The following is a 16,699-nucleotide window of genomic DNA, read 5'->3' on the forward strand; positions in this document are numbered from 1 at the left end:
AGGGATAGGGTCTGGCAAGGTATAATGCAAATGCTATCGGAGGTCCATGTTACTTAGGTAAACTTACTATATTTGCTCCTAGCTTGTCACAGTTGCGTAAGATCACTAGACATAAACGGGCATCGCTCACACCAGATTGCAATGATAATGTGGAGTTGCTTGGGGTTGCGGCTAGAGCGGCATTAGCACTTTTCATGCCAGGAGCAGCAGCTGCGGACGCGCTTAATAATTTAGAAAAATTGACATGCTGGGCCGAGAAGCAAGCTAATGCCACGACAGAAATACTTGAGATGTTACTAGATCAAAATAGTCTGTGACATGCACTTTTACAGAATCGAGATGCTATTGACTTTTTGCTTTTGGCTCAAGGACATGGGTGTGAGGACTTTGAGGGTATGTGCTATATGAACCTTTCTGAACACAGTGAGTCAATTCACAAATCCATTACTTTCTTGAAGGAGCACATGGGAAAGATTCAACACAATATTAGTCCTTTCGATCAATGGCTCACTGACTTGTTTGGGACGATGCCTGGATGGTTACAGGGATTAATCAAAGAGGGATTAAGGCTTCTGTTTATTGTGGTGTTAATTATCACTGCATGTTGTATTGTGATAAATGTGGTTAAAAAGTTACTTGCAAAACTGTTACATCAGGCTTGGTTTGCTCAAAAAGAAAAAGGGGGAATGGTTGAGGAATTTTTGAAACAGCAAGGAGGCCATGACTTGCTGCAGCTGAGCAAACCAAGCTACCAGGACGACTATGAGGAGTTGCCATAATGATGTTCCCTTATCGCCCTGTTGAGGAATTAAAAATATTGTTGCAAGCAGCTGGCACTTCCTTCAAGGACGGGATCTACGTGACTGCTAACCACAAGGGGGTTGTTTTCTTGCAGGTGGGATTGTTTTCTTGTTGTTGTTTGTCTGAGTGCTTTTGACCAATAATCTTTTGTGAGACGCTATCTGCCCCTGCTAGATTGCTATAAGAATCAGTCTATTCGTGTAATAAGGAGAGCATGATCTAACCGTATTGGTTTATGTCATGACTTCGGCTGTTCTTTTGACGACACAGCTATACTATTTTTTTCTTTCTTGTATTGAAAAAAATATTGGCATCTCAAAAACAATAAAAAATATGTCAGAGCTTCAGGGGTAGTTTTGTACTGCTGAATTAAGTGAACACAATGTTTGTCTTCACTAGGTTTGTATATACTATAGTGTATAACACTGTTGTATTGCAAGCTGCAATTATCTTCATAGCAGTACAAAGCATTGTTTTGTTAATAACTGTGAATCAGTGATGCTTAGATAGATAACAGCCTCATACTTATGTCACATTTATGGTAGTGACGTTACTGTCTGAGAGAGAACTAAAGAAAGGTGATTATTATTTTCTGTGGGCCTGTATTGGTTGTCTAATCATAGAATCACAGAATTGTTTAGGGCGTGTTATAAATTCGCTCAGTCCCAAAGTAGGATTAAATAAAAAATAGGATTTATTAAAGGAATAGAGGTAAGCAAACAGCGCTGGGTGCACCGGGAGTCTCCGCTCCACCAGGACGCACACCAGCCACATCAAGTAGCTGATTTTTATACTCCTAGGCTGATACATATTCGTTACTACTTCTAAAAAAAATAGGTTATTATAATTAGCTTCCGGGGTCCAGTCCCTCCTACTGGAGCATGTGCATCAGTCTCCAGTGGTCCCTCTGGGGGTCTCTTTCATGCTGAAGGCTCGTAGTCTTCCTCCAAGTTTTTTTCTTGTCCTTCCCCTTTGTACTCCTTGGCAGCATGTCAAGCTTACACAGCGCCCCCTGCAAGTTTTGTCTCCTAGCCGTCCTTCAGCTTCTTTTTTTTCTCTCCTTAATCTCTTGGCCACCTGGCCAGATATCAGAGGCTTGCATAGTATCCCATAACAGTCACTAGTTGTTATCAGTTGTTCTGAAACCCCCAGACATCAAAGACTTCATACAAACACAAATAGCTTTCTTATTGACACTTCACGAGTAATTAAAACATTCCTCACCAGCCATTCACAGGGACAGTCACACCTATAGCAGTGTTATAGCACTTGCAGGGCAAGCAGGTGATCAGGCCCAGTCAGCATGGGTTTATGAAAGGCAGATCCTGCTTGACGAACCTGATCTCCTTCTATGACAAAGTGACGCGCTGGGTGGACGAGGGAAAGGCTGTGGATGTGGTCTACCTTGACTTCAGCAAGGCTTTTGACACCGTCTCCCACAGCATTCTCCTCAAGAAACTGGCTGCTCTTGGCTTGGACTGGCGCACGCTTCGTTGGGTTAGAAACTGGCTGGATAGCCGGGCCCAAAGAGTCGTGGTGAATGGAGCCAAGTCCAGTTGGAGGCAAGTCACTAGTGGCGTCCCCCAGGGCTCGGTGCTGGGGCCAGTCCTCTTTAATATCTTCATCAATGATCTGGACGAGGGCATTGAGTGCACCCTCAGTAAGTTTGCAGATGACACCAAGTTAGGTGCGTGTGTCGATCTGCTTGAGAGTAGGAAAGCTCTGCAGGAGGATCTGGATAGGCTGGACCAATGGGCTGAGGTCAACTGCATGAAGTTCAACAAGGCCAAGTGCCGGGTCCTGCACCTGGGGCGTAATAACCCCAAGCAGAGCTACAGGCTGGGAGAGGAATGGTTGGAGAGCTGCCAGGCAGAGAAGGACCTGGGAGTGATGGTGGATAGTCGGCTGAATATGAGCTAGCAGTGTGTGTTCAGGTGGCCAAGAAGGCCAACAGCATCCTGGCTTGTATCAGGAACAGTGTGACCAGCAGGGCTAGGGAGGTGATTGTCCCCCTGTACTCGGCTCTGGTGAGGCCGCACCTCGAGTACTGTGTTCAGTTTTGGGCCCCTCGCTACAAGAAGGACATCGAGGTGCTTGAGCGGGTGCAGAGAAGGGCGACGAAGCTGTTGAGGGGCCTGGAGAACAAGTCCTACGAGGAGCGGCTGAGGGAGCTGGGCTTGTTCAGCCTGGAGAAGAGGAGGCTCAGGGGCGACCTTATCGCTCTTTATAGGTACCTCAAGGGAGGCTGTAGCGAGGTGGGGGTTGGTCTGTTCTCCCACGTGCCTTGTGACAGGACGAGGGGGAATGGGCTTAAGTTGAGCCAGGGGAGTTTTAGTTTAGATGTTAGGAAGAACTTCTTTACTGAAAGGGTTGTGAGGCATTGGAACAGGCTGCCCAGGGAAGTGGTGGAGTCACCATCCCTGGAAGTCTTCAAAAGACGTTTAGATGTAGAGCTTAGGGATATGGTTTAGTGGGGACTGCTAGCGTTAGGTCAGAGGTTGGACTCGATGATCTTGAGGTCTCTTCCAACCTAGAAATTCTGTGATTCTGTGATTCTGTTAAGTCAATCTCGAAGAAGACAAAAAAAAAGGCTGTAACTGTTAGAAATAGGAGTTCAGAATAACAAAAGCAAACAGGTTCATAGATTTGAGGAATATTTTCTGACACAAATTCCTTTGCAAGGTACAAGAACTATATACATTAACCATTCTGTTATTCTTAGACTTGTGGTTATACAAGGGTATGTAAGACAAAAGGTCACATTCATCATACCATGCGGCCCTAGCACTGTTCCATACTGACACGAATCAGATGAACATATATAACAGGTGGAAGGGACCTCTGGAGGTCATTTGGTAAAACCCCCCTGCTCAAGCAGGGACACCTAGAGCAGGTTGCCCAGGACGATGTCCAGGTGGCTTTTGAAGGAGCGAGACTCCACAACCTCTCTGGGCAACCTATTCCAGTGCTTTGCCACCCACACGGTAAAGAAGTGCTTCCTGATGTTTAGACAGAACCTCTTGTGTTCCAGTTTGTGCCCATTGCTTCTTGTCCTGGCACTGGGCACCACTGAAAAGAGCCTGTCTCTGTCTTCATTGCACCTTCCCCCCAGGTTTTTGTAGACATTTATTAAGATCCTCCCTGAGCCTACTCTCTTCTGGGCTGAACAGTCTCAACTCTCTCAGACTCTCCTCATAGGAGAGGCGCTCCAGTCCCTTGTTAATCCTGGTGGCCCTTTGTTGGACTCTTTCTAGTATGTCCATGTCCCTCTTGTACTGGGGGCCCCAGAACTGGACACAGCACTCCAGGTGCAGCCTCACCAATTCTGAGTAGAGCAGAAGGATCACTTCCCTCGACCTGCTGGCAATACTTTGCCTAATGCAGCCAAGAATACTGTTAGCCTTCTTGGCAGCAAGGGCACATTGCTGACTCATGTTCAACTTGGTGCCCACCAGGACCCCCAGGTCCTTTTCCACAGAGCTGCTTTTCAGCTGGCTGGACCCAGCATGTACCAGGTGTACTGGGTCTGGCTGGGATGTTAACTTTCCCTGCAGCAGCCCATACAGTGCTGTGCTCTGCACTTATAGCTAGAAAAGCACTGGTATCACACCAGTGTTGTGTCTGCTGCTGAGCAGTGCTGGCACAGCATCAGGACTCTCTCTAACCCTCCTAGGGGGTGGGCAAAAAAGTGAGAAAGGAACTTCACCAGGGCAGCTGACCTAAACCAACCAAAGGGATATTCTATACCATATGATGTCACACTTAGAAATAAAAGGTGGAAAAAGGAAGAAGAGGGGAGGGGTGGACTCTCATTGCGAAAATGTCTGTCCTTCTGAACAACAGCTACGTGCATTGAGGCCCTGCTTCAAGGATGTGGTCAAGCATCGCTCATTTGGGGGAAGTATGAGATTTTTGTCAGCTTACCTTTCCAGCCTGTCAGGGTCCCTCTGGATGGCTGCGCAGTCCTCTGGTGAGTCAGCCACTCCCCCCAGTTTCATGTCATCCATGGATTTATTGAGGGTGCACTTTGCCCCATCATCCAGATCGTTAATGAAGATGTTAAACAAGACTGGACCCAGTATTGACCCCTGGGGTACTCTCCTAGTTCCTGGTATTCAACTAGACTTAGCACCACTGATCACTACCCTCTGTGTCGGTGCCTTGAGACAGTTTTTGATCCACCTCACTATCTTCTCATCCAGCCCATACATCAACAGCTTCTCTATGAGGATCTTATGGGAGACAGTGTCAAAGACCTTCCTGAAGTCCAACAAGACAATATCCACTGCTCCCCCCTCATCCAACAGGCTGGTGATTTCATTGTAGAAGCTTATCAGGTTGGTCAGGCATGATATCCCCTCAGTGAATCCATGCTGACTGTTCCTGGTGATTTTCTTGTCCTTCATGGGCCTGGAAATGGTCGCGAGGTGTTCTGTTAAAGGGTAAGGAAGTTTGGCAGGACCTAAACCCCCTTGTGTTCCAGCTTGTCCTCAGATATCAGAGGGGCTGGGGGTGGCTGGTGTTAGGTTCTGAGTGATGCCCAATTCAGCATTAAAGTCTGGTCTCATTCAATTTATATTATTTCCATGATCACAGATGCACAAATAGCGCAATACACCTTCAGTTGATTAATGACTAATCACTAGATTAATGACTGGTGTAGTTTATTGAAGAAACAGGAGTACAGGTTCTTTTGGATTGCCAGTGATAAATACACTGTCTGCAAAGCACGTGCAAATACCAAGAATATGACTAACACAACCAACTACAAAAAAGTTAACTTATGAAACAACTATATAGAGAATGTTAGGTTTCCCAGGGAAGCACTCAGTATAATCGAGGGTTTGAATCTCACCAAACAGGCATCCCTATGGGAGATTCAGTGTGTACCAAGGTTCAACCTTCATTCCCCAAGGTCAGCAATGTCCTCCCGACTTGTCTGCAATGGTATCTTCCTTAAACTTTTTCCTTTCCTGATCCATTACTATTTTCTAATTTTTAGGTGGAGCTGGAGTGACCCTAGTCATACGTATCTTCATTATGATTGATATAAAATTTTCTGGCTTTTGCTTTAAAGGTATAGGCTCAGAGAAATTCAGAGCGCATGCTCAGTGAGGGGTGGTCGCACCTTGGAGGCGGGTAGCCTTTGGGATGAAGGTATATTTTGGCTTTATAATGCGATTATAATGAGAAAAGTTTACTCAGAGGACATGATTTTATTATCAGTTCTGCTCAGAGCTGGCCATGCAATCTGTCAGTTCCATAGTACCATCAAGTTCTCCATCCATGCAGCGATATCACAGAGTGTGGCTGCGGTGTCTTCACTCTGCTCCACCCTCTGTGCTATTTCTCTCAGAGTCAGCACACCAAGCTTCCCTGGTGTTGCCAAAATCTAAGGTTGCAGGTTGAGTTGCCGAGGGAACTATCATGGAACAGATTCCTTGCATATCTGCCGCAACTCACCCTGGAAGTTTCCTCAACGCTGAACCTTCTCTTAAGATGTTGACATACCTTTAGTCTCAATGAGTCACCTCCAGCAATTATTCCACACCAGGATTAGCTGCTCCATCACCTTCCTAGGGATCAAGGTGAGTCTGATGGGCCTGTAGATCCCTGGGTCTTCCTTCTTGCCCTAGGAGGGACATTTGCTTTCCTCCAGTCTTTGAGCACTTCTCTCAGTTTCCATGATCAAGCAAAACATATAGAAAGTTTCCTTGCAATCACATTTGCCAGCTCCCTCAGCACTTGTGGGTACATCCTATCAGGGTCCATGGACTTGCAAATGTCCAGTTTGCTTAAGTATTCTGTGACCTGGTCCTCTTCTACTTGCTCTAGCCATTCAGCCTGGTCTCTCGAACCTGGTATTCCTGAAGGGTTTTGTTCCATGGTGCCTTCAAATCATGTATGCATGCTGCTTCAGGCTGCTGGGGCTTGGAAGCAGGGGAGGGAAGCAGCCTAAGTTCTCCTTTTATTTGCTCTTGGTAAAATGCATATTAGAGAACTTGACTTTCACGTTCAGTGAATTCTAAACCAGGTCCTAGAGTGTTCTGTCTTTAAAAATAAATAAATAAACATTTAAAAAATAGGGAAACATCTGACACATATGCCATTTAGTGTGCAACTAATAAACTTGTTAAGAATAATTGGCTGGAAAACAAAGACAAGAGTATTCTAATGTGAACTGTCTGTGAACTATCCTCATTATAATAGTAAAAAACACGTCCCTAGGCTGAGAGACCCCTTCTCCTCTGAGGATGCACAAAATGATTCTGTCATGTCAGCAGTATGCTAACTATGTAACCAATTAGAAGTTAGAGGACTGTACTAACATGTAAATGTAGTGATAAGAGATTGTATAAAGTGTGGTGCGAAAAATCTTTAGGTGTGCCAGCTTACCAGGAAACCACATGCTACCCAGATTGTGCAATTCTGAAATAACCAATATCTCAACCTAGTGTGCAAATTGGTGTATTGCACAACAGATAATGAATCTGAACTTGTTACAGGCAACAATATCTGTTGGAGGGACAGCACACCAGGGCACAGGCAATCCTGGAATGCACTAATGATGACTTCTTTCTCCAAGTGACAGAGGAGCCAACGAGGAGAGGTCCTGTGCTGGCCCTCATTCTCACCAACAAGGAGGGGCTGGTGGGGAATGTGAAGCTCAAGGGCAGTGCTGGCTGCAGTAACCATGAAATGGTGCAGTTTGTGATCCTGAGAGCACCGAGGAGGGAGAATAGCAAGCTCACTACCCTGGACTTCAGGAGAGCAGACTTTGGCCTCCTCAGGGATCTGCTTGTGTCCCAGTTTCGTCTAGGATAGAGTTAATTTTCCTCCTAGTAGCTTGTAGGGTGCTATGTTTTGGATTAGGATGAGAAGATAACTTCCTGGAAGCTATCCAGGAAGCTACCCTGAACTGGTGGAAGGGGATGGGGAGCAGAATGTGGCCCTCACTATCCCTGAGGAAATGGTTGGCGACCTGCTACGGCACTTGGATGTGCACAAGTTGATGGGGCCGGATGGGATCCACCTGAGGATACTGAGAAAACTGGCGGAGGAGCTGGCCAAGCCGCTTACCATCATTTATCAACAGTCCTGGCTATCGGGGCAGGTCCCAGTCGACTGATGGCTAGCAAACGTGATGCCCATCTACAAGAAGGGCCGGAGGGTAGACCCAGGAAACTATAGGCCTGTCAGTTTGATCTCAGTGCCAGGGAAGCTCATGGAGCAGATTATCTTGAGTGTCATCACGCGGCACATGCAGGGCAACCAGATGATCAGGCCCAGTCAGCATGGCTTTATGAAAGGCAGGTCCTGCTTGACGAACCTGATCTCCTTCCATGACAAAGTGATGCGCTTGTTGGATGAGGGAAAGGCTGTGGATGTGGTCTACCTTGATGTCCTGGTTTCAGTTAGCACAGAATTAATTTTCTTCCTAGTAGCTGGTGGAATGCTGTGTTTTGGCTTAGAATGAGAAGAGTGCTGATAACACCCCGATGCTTTAATTGTTGCAGAGCAGTGCTTATACTAAGCCAAGGACATCTCAGCCTTTGCTCTGTCCTGCCAACGGGCAGGCTGGGGGGTGCAGTAAGAGCTGGGAGGGGACAGACCCAGGACAGGTGACCCAAACTAGCCAAAGGGGTATTCCATACCATCTGACGTCATGCTAAACAATATATAGGGGTGGCTAGCCGGGGGGAGGGGGCCGGACTGCTCGGGGTTAGGCTGGGCATCGGTCAGCGGGTGGTGAGCAATTGCATTGTGCATCACTTGTTTGTACATACTATTATTACTTTCGTATTATCACCATTGTATCATCATTATTATTATTGTTATTATTATTTTTGTTATTTTTTTTTTTTCCTGTCTTATTAAACTGTCTTTATCTCAACTCACGGGCTTCACTTTCCATTTCTCTCCCCCGTCCCAGAGAGGGAGGGGGGAGGGTGAGCGAACGGCTGCGTGGTGTTTAGCTGCCGGTCGGGTTAAACCACGACAGTCTTTTTGGCGCCCAACGTGGGGCCCGAAAGGTTGAGATAACGGCAGATCTGATCAGAGTGTGTTAAACTAAAATTGGTGTAAGGATTAGACCTGCTTAATAGTCACTTGTCATGATGCTGATTGCTTTAATCACAACTCTGCTGCGCCTGTTTTCCAAATTGAGTATTATAGTACATTATTTTCCGTATTTGCTCTCTGTAGTGTTGTTTCTCCTCTCCGGGCCCTGGTTTCAGACCATTATGGTACTAAGTGTTATAGCAATGGCTTATGAGACGATAAGATATCTGGTCATGACTCTAACTTGGTATTTATACTCAGTAACATCGTGGACTCTGTACTTTGGAAACAGCATCTTGGGAACTATTAGCAATTATACCTATTGTTTTTCTCCATTAGAGAGTCAATCTGTGGAGGGGAAAGGGGAGGATATTTTTCCTTACTTGCTTACTCTCCCTTTCTCCTTCACCACCCCTGTATCCTCCTGGGTCACTCTGCCTTCCTCCTTCACCACCCTCTTATCCCCTGAGCTTGTCACAATAGCTCTCCAAGATATTGAATATTTCTGGAATACTCAGAATACCATAGTCTTGTTGTTCTGCCTCATGAATGCACTTCAGATTCTGCTTAAAGTTAAACAACTACTTATGAAGCTCATCCGGAGATCTGCCCGGAGGCAGTATAGTTGTGGGTGGCAGGGAGTATGGGTGGATATGGGCAGGCATCTAGAGCAGTTGGCACCCCCAGTGTGTTGGAAATTCACCCCTGAACAATGGCAAAATCCTCAAAAACTGGCAGAATGCTTGAAAAAAAGGTGTAATGATTCTGGCAGTTCCAAAGTAACACAAATCATTGTAACGTGCTGGGGCCTGGCTCATGCCTATCGAGCTGCCATTGATACTGCTGTCAACTTAGTGACAGACCCTGCGGCCACTCCAAACCCTGTGACAGATCCAACGGCCACTGTGACCCCTACGGTGGATTCTGCAGCCGCTCCAGTCCCAGCTCCTGCAGCCGCTCCAGTCCCAGCTCCTGCAGCCGCTCCAGTCCCAGCTCCTGCAGCCGCTCCAGTCCCAACTCCTGCAGCCGCTCCAGCTCCAGCTCCTGCAGCCGCTCCAGTCCCAGCTCCTGCAGCCGCTCCAGTCCCAGCTCCTGCAGCTGCTCCAGTCCCAGTTCCTGCAGTCGCTCCAGTTCCAGCTCCGGCCGCTACTCCAGTCCCAGTTCCTGCAACTGCTCCAGTCCCAGCTCCTGAAGCTGCTCCAGCTCCAGCTCCTGAAGCCGCTCCAGCTCCAGCTCCTGCAGCTGCTCCAGTCCCAGTTCCTGCAGTCGCTCCAGTTCCAGCTCCGGCCGCTACTCCAGTCCCAGTTCCTGCAACTGCTCCAGTCCCAGCTCCTGAAGCCGCTCCAGCTCCAGCTCCTGAAGCCGCTCCAGCTCCAGCTCCTACTGCTGCTCCAGTCCCAGCTCCTGCAACTGCTCCAGCTCCAGCTCCAGCTCCTGTAGCCGCTACAGCTCCGGTTCCTGCAACTGCTCCAGCTCCTGTAGCCGCTCCAGCTCCTGTGGCCGTGTCAGAGAAACGAGCTGTAGCAGTGCAAGTTGACCCTGCAGAGGGCATTCCAACCCCTGTGGCAGACCCTGTAACAAAGTCAGAGAAACGAGCAGTAGCAGTGCAAGCTGCCCCTGTAGAGAAGGTGAAAATATGGTATAGAAATTCAAGTCGTTTAGAACGCAGAGAGTCTTCTGCCAATCCAGGTAAGGCTTCTGCCAAAACTAAGTATAGAGATGACGAAGATGATGACGACGCTGGGCCGTCAAGGATTCAGGAGGAAGAAGATGAGGATGCCGAAAGAGCAACAGTAACTACCCGAAGCCTAAACGAGCGCGAGCTACGAGATGTGCGAAAAGATTTTGGTCGCTGTATAGGTGAGCAGCTTGTCACCTGGCTGCTCCGGTGCTGGGACTCTGGAGCCAATTGTGTGGAATTAGACGGCAGGGAAGCCAAGCGGCTGGGATCCCTTGCTCGAGACGCCGGCATTGACAAAGCAATTGCAGATGGAGCACGACCCACCAGCCTCTGGAGGCGTCTCCTCTCAGCTGTGAGGGAAAGGTATCCCTTCAAGGAAGATATTTTATGTCTACCAGGCAAGTGGACCACTATGGAGAAGGGAATCCAGTACCTGAGGGAATTAGCCGTACGGGAAGTGATTTATGAGGATCCAGACCTCAAACAAACATCCACAGATCCAGATGAAGTCAAGTGTACACGACCCATGTGGCGGAAGTTTGTACGGAGTGCACCATCATCATATGCCAGCTCATTGGCAATAATGGCCTGGAAAGAGGATGAGGAACCCACAGTGGGTGAAGCGGCTAAACAACTCCGGCAGTACGAAGAAAGTCTCTCCTCTTCCTTACAGGCCTGCGTCTCAGCTGTGGAGAAACTTTCTGAAAAGGTTCACCAACTTGAAGAGAATCTATTGTCCTCCCCACCTGAACCAACCAGTGCCCACCAACCAAAGGAGAACACTTGGGAGAAACTTTCTGAAAAGGTTCACCAACTTGAAGAGAGATTATTCTCCTTCGCACCTGTACAAAGCAGTGTCTCAGCTGTCAGGGGTAGGCGTTCACCCACACAAGGAAGACGATATGGTGGGTACTCACCCCGTGCCACCCTGTGGTTTTACTTACGAGACCATGGAGAGGACATGAGAAAGTGGGATGGAAAATCTACCGCGACCCTAGAGGCACGGGTACGTGAGTTGCAAAAGAAAACAATCAGGAAAAAGGGATTCTCCGAAAAGTTTGCTGCTCCAACTTCCAGCAGACAGTCCTTCAAACACAGAAACGAGGAAGATTCTGACCAGGATTAGGGGGGCCCTGCCTCCAGCCAGGGGGAGGAAAGGGACAATCGAGTTTATTGGACTGTGTGGATTCGATGGCCTGGCACATCACGCGCACAGAAGTATAAGGCTTTAGTAGACACCGGTGCACAATGTACTATAATGCCATCGAGCTATAAAGGACCAGAGCCCATCTATATTTGTGGAGTGACAGGGGGATCTCAGCAGTTGACTGTATTGGAGGCTGAAGTGAGTCTGACTGGGAATGAGTGGGAAAAGCACCGCATTGTGACTGGTCCGGATGCTCCATGTATCCTTGGCATAGACTATCTTAGAAGAGGATACTGCAAGGACCCAAAAGGGTTCCGGTGGGCTTTTGGTATTGCTGCCTTAGAGACAGAGGGCATTAAACAATTATCTACCTTGCCTGGTCTCTCAGAGGACCCCTCTGTTGTGGGGTTGCTGAGGGTCGAAGAACAGCAAGTGCCAATTGCTACCACAACTGTGCACCGGCGGCAATATCGCACCAACCGAGACTCCCTGATTCCCATCCATAAGCTAATTCGTCAATTGGAGAGCCAAGGAGTGATCAGCAAGACTCATTCACCTTTCAATAGTCCCATATGGCCAGTGCGAAAGTCTAATGGCGAGTGGAGACTAACAGTGGACTATCGCGGCCTGAACGAAGTCACGCCACCACTGAGTGCTGCAGTGCCGGACATGCTGGAACTTCAGTATGAACTTGAATCGAAGGCAGCCAAGTGGTACGCCACAATTGATATCGCTAATGCATTTTTCTCCATCCCTCTAGCAGCAGAGTGCAGGCCACAATTTGCCTTCACTTGGAGGGGAGTCCAATATACTTGGAATAGGCTGCCCCAGGGGTGGAAACACAGCCCTACCATTTGCCATGGGCTGATCCAGTCTGCACTAGAGCAGGGGGAAGCTCCTGAACACCTGCAGTACATCGATGACATTATTGTGTGGGGTGACACAGCAGAGGAAGTTTTCGAGAAAGGGAAGAAAATAGTCCAAATCCTTCTGAAAGCCGGTTTTGCCATAAAACAAAATAAAGTCAAAGGACCTGCACGGGAGATCCAGTTTTTAGGAATAAAATGGCAAGATGGACGTCGTCAAATCCCAATGGATGTGATCAACAAAATAACAGCTATGTCTCCACCAACTAACAAAAAAGAAACACAGACTTTCCTAGGTGTTGTGGGGTTTTGGAGAATGCACATCCCAAATTACAGTCTGATTGTAAACCCACTCTACCAAGTAACTCGTAAGAAGAATGAGTTTGAATGGGGCCCTGAACAACGACAAGCCTTTGAACAAATCAAGCAGGAAATAGTCCATGCAGTAGCCCTTGGGCCAGTTCGAACAGGACCAGATGTAAAGAATGTGCTCTACACTGCAGCCGGGGAGAACGGCCCCACCTGGAGCCTCTGGCAGAAAGAACCTGGGGAAACTCGAGGTCGGCCTCTGGGGTTTTGGAGTCGGGGATACAGAGGATCTGAGGCCCGCTATACTCCAACTGAAAAGGAGATATTGGCAGCATATGAAGGAGTTCGATCTGCTTCGGAGGTGGTCGGTACTGAAGCGCAGCTCCTCCTAGCACCCCGATTACCGGTACTAGGCTGGATGTTCAAGGGAAGGGTCCCCTCTACGCATCATGCAACTGATGCTACATGGAGCAAGTGGGTTGCACTGATTACTCAGCGGGCTCGAATAGGAAACCCCAGTCGCCCAGGAATATTGGAAGTGATCATGGACTGGCCAGAAGGCAAATACTTTGGGATATCATCAGAGGAGGAGGTGGGTCGTGCTGAAGAAGCCCCACTGTACAACCAGTTGCCAGAGAATGAAAAGAAATATGCCCTGTTCACTGATGGGTCCTGTCGTATTGTGGGGAAGCATCGGAGATGGAAGGCTGCTGTATGGAGTCCTACACGACGAGTTGCAGAAGCTGCTGAGGGAGAAGGTGAATCGAGTCAGTTTGCAGAAGTGAAAGCCATTCAGCTGGCTTTAGACATTGCTGAACGAGAAAAATGGCCAGTTCTCTATCTCTACACCGATTCATGGATGGTAGCAAATGCCCTGTGGGGATGGTTACAGCAATGGAAGCAAAACAACTGGCAGCGTAGGGGCAAACCTATCTGGGCTGCTGCATTGTGGCAAGATATTGCTGCTCGGGTAGAGAACCTGGCTGTGAAAGTACGCCACGTAGATGCTCATGTGCCCAAGAATCGGGCTACTGAAGAACATCAAAACAACCAGCAGGTGGATCAGGCTGCTAAGATTGAAGTAGCTCAGGTGGACCTGGATTGGCAGCATAAAGGTGAATTATTTATAGCCCGATGGGCCCATGACACCTCAGGCCATCAAGGTAGAGATGCAACATACAGATGGGCTCGTGATCGAGGGGTGGACTTGACCATGGACGCTATAGCACAGGTTATTCATGACTGTGAAACATGTGCTGCAATCAAGCAAGCCAAACGGTCAAAGCCTCTTTGGTATGGAGGACGATGGCTGAAATATAAATATGGAGAGGCCTGGCAGATTGATTACATCACACTCCCTCAAACTCGCAATGGCAAGCGCCACGTACTTACAATGGTGGAAGCAACCACCGGATGGCTGGAAACATATCCTGTGCCTCATGCTACCGCCCGGAACACCATCCTGGGCCTTGAAAAGCAAGTCCTATGGCGACATGGCACCCCAGAAAGAATAGAATCAGACAATGGGACTCACTTCCGAAACAACCTTATAGACACTTGGGCCAAAGAACATGGTATTGAATGGGTGTATCACATCCCCTATCATGCACCAGCCTCCGGGAAAGTTGAACGATACAATGGCCTGTTAAAGACTACCTTGAAAGCAATGGGCGCTGGGACGTTCAAAAACTGGGATACGCATTTGGCAAAGGCCACCTGGTTAGTCAATACTAGGGGATCTACCAACCGAGCTGGACCTGCCCAATCAAACCTGTTATATACTGTAGAAGGGGATAAAGTTCCTGTAGTGCATGTAAAAAATATGCTGGGTAAAACAGTCTGGGCTACTCCTGCCTCAGGAAAAGGCAAACCTATTCGTGGAATTGTTTTCGCTCAGGGACCTGGATATACTTGGTGGGTGATGCAAAAGAACGGAGAGGTCCGGTGTGTACCTCAAGGAGATTTAATACTGGGTGAGAATAGCCCATGAACTGAATTGCACCATGTTAAATAGTATATTATACTGTATGTTATCACTACCATGATTACTATAGGTGACTAATTAGAATGTATGGAAAAGAGTGTAACCTGAGCATGACATAAATGGTATGGAATAAGGGGTGGATAGATGTCCTGGTTTCAGTTAGCACAGAATTAATTTTCTTCCTAGTAGCTGGTGGAATGCTGTGTTTTGGCTTAGAATGAGAAGAGTGCTGATAACACCCCGATGCTTTAATTGTTGCAGAGCAGTGCTTATACTAAGCCAAGGACATCTCAGCCTTTGCTCTGTCCTGCCAACGGGCAGGCTGGGGGGTGCAGTAAGAGCTGGGAGGGGACAGACCCAGGACAGGTGACCCAAACTAGCCAAAGGGGTATTCCATACCATCTGACGTCATGCTAAACAATATATAGGGGTGGCTAGCCGGGGGGAGGGGGCCGGACTGCTCGGGGTTAGGCTGGGCATCGGTCAGCGGGTGGTGAGCAATTGCATTGTGCATCACTTGTTTGTACATACTATTATTACTTTCGTATTATCACCATTGTATCATCATTATTATTATTGTTATTATTATTTTTGTTATTTTTTTTTTTTCCTGTCTTATTAAACTGTCTTTATCTCAACTCACGGGCTTCACTTTCCATTTCTCTCCCCCGTCCCAGAGAGGGAGGGGGGAGGGTGAGCGAACGGCTGCGTGGTGTTTAGCTGCCGGTCGGGTTAAACCACGACACTTGACTTCAGCAAGGCTTTTGACACCGCTTCCCACAGCATTCTCCTCAAGAAACTGCTCATGGCTTGGACTGGCGTACACTTCGTTGGATTAAAAACTGGCTGGATAGCTGGGCCCACTAGTGGCATTCCCCAGGGCTCGGTACTGGGGCCAGTCCTCTTTAATAACTTTATCGATGATCTGGATGAGGGGATCAAGTGCACCCTCAGTAAGTTGTTGTTGTTGTTGTTATTATTATTATTTTCCTTTCTTTTCTGTCCTAATAAACTGTCTTTATCTCAACCCACAGGCTTTCATTTCTTTCTGATTCTCTCCCCAGTCTGAGAGAGGGAGGGGGGAGGGTGAGCCAGCAGCTGTGTGGTGCTTAGCTGCTGGCCACGTTAAACCACAACAGCTTGGTAGAGTCTCAAGGGGCAAAGCCCTGGAGGGCCCATGCAGCAAGGCCAAGTGCAAGGTCCTGCACCTGGGCCAGGGCAATCCCAAGCACAAATAGAAGCTGGGTGGAGAATGGATTGAGACCAGCTCTGAGGAGAAGGACTTGGGGATGTTGGTTGATAAGAAGCTCAACATGAGCCAGCAACGTGTGCTTGCAGCCCAGAAAGCCAACCATATCGGGCTGCATCAAAAGAAGCATGACCATCAGATCGAGGGAGGTGATTTTCCCCCTCTGCTCTCATGAAACCCTACCTGGAGTACTGTATCAGCTCTGGGATCCCCAACACAAGAAGGTCATGGACCTCTTAATTGTTCAGGACACTGGTAGGGAGGGTCCCTTGGGAGCCAGGGCTGATGGGCAGCAGGGTCCAGGAAGGCTGGATGTTCCTCAAGAAGGAAGTTTTAAAGGCACAGGAGCAGGTTGTCCCCATGTACTGTAAGATGAGCCAGCAGGGAAGAAGACCCATGTGACTGAACAGGGAACTTTTGCTGAGTGTCTGGGAGAAAAAGAGTGTCTGGTGGAAGAAGGGACAGGCAACCTGGGGAGAGTACAAGGAAGTTGCCAGCACATGCAGAGAAAAAAATCAGGAAGGCTAAAGCCCAGTATGAGCTCAACCTGGCCACTATGGTTAAGGATTACAAAAAATGTTTTTATAAATATATTAACAGC

The 16,699-nt window shown here is 48.0% G+C and overlaps 1 protein-coding gene across 1 annotated transcript in view; it reads left to right on the plus strand.

Annotated features, from left to right (window-relative positions):
• Positions 1 to 16,699, plus strand: part of LOC116501385 (ceramide transfer protein-like) — a 139,236-nt gene that overhangs the window by 8,873 nt on the left and 113,664 nt on the right. Inside the window, exon 4 of the mRNA XM_032206910.1 lies at positions 2,217 to 2,232. Coding sequence (XP_032062801.1) covers positions 2,217 to 2,232 — 16 coding nt within the window. The remainder of the gene's footprint in view (positions 1 to 2,216; positions 2,233 to 16,699) is intronic.

This window comes from Aythya fuligula, chromosome W (genome assembly GCF_009819795.1).
Source record: "Aythya fuligula isolate bAytFul2 chromosome W, bAytFul2.pri, whole genome shotgun sequence".
Classification (NCBI taxonomy): Eukaryota; Metazoa; Chordata; class Aves; order Anseriformes; family Anatidae; genus Aythya; species Aythya fuligula.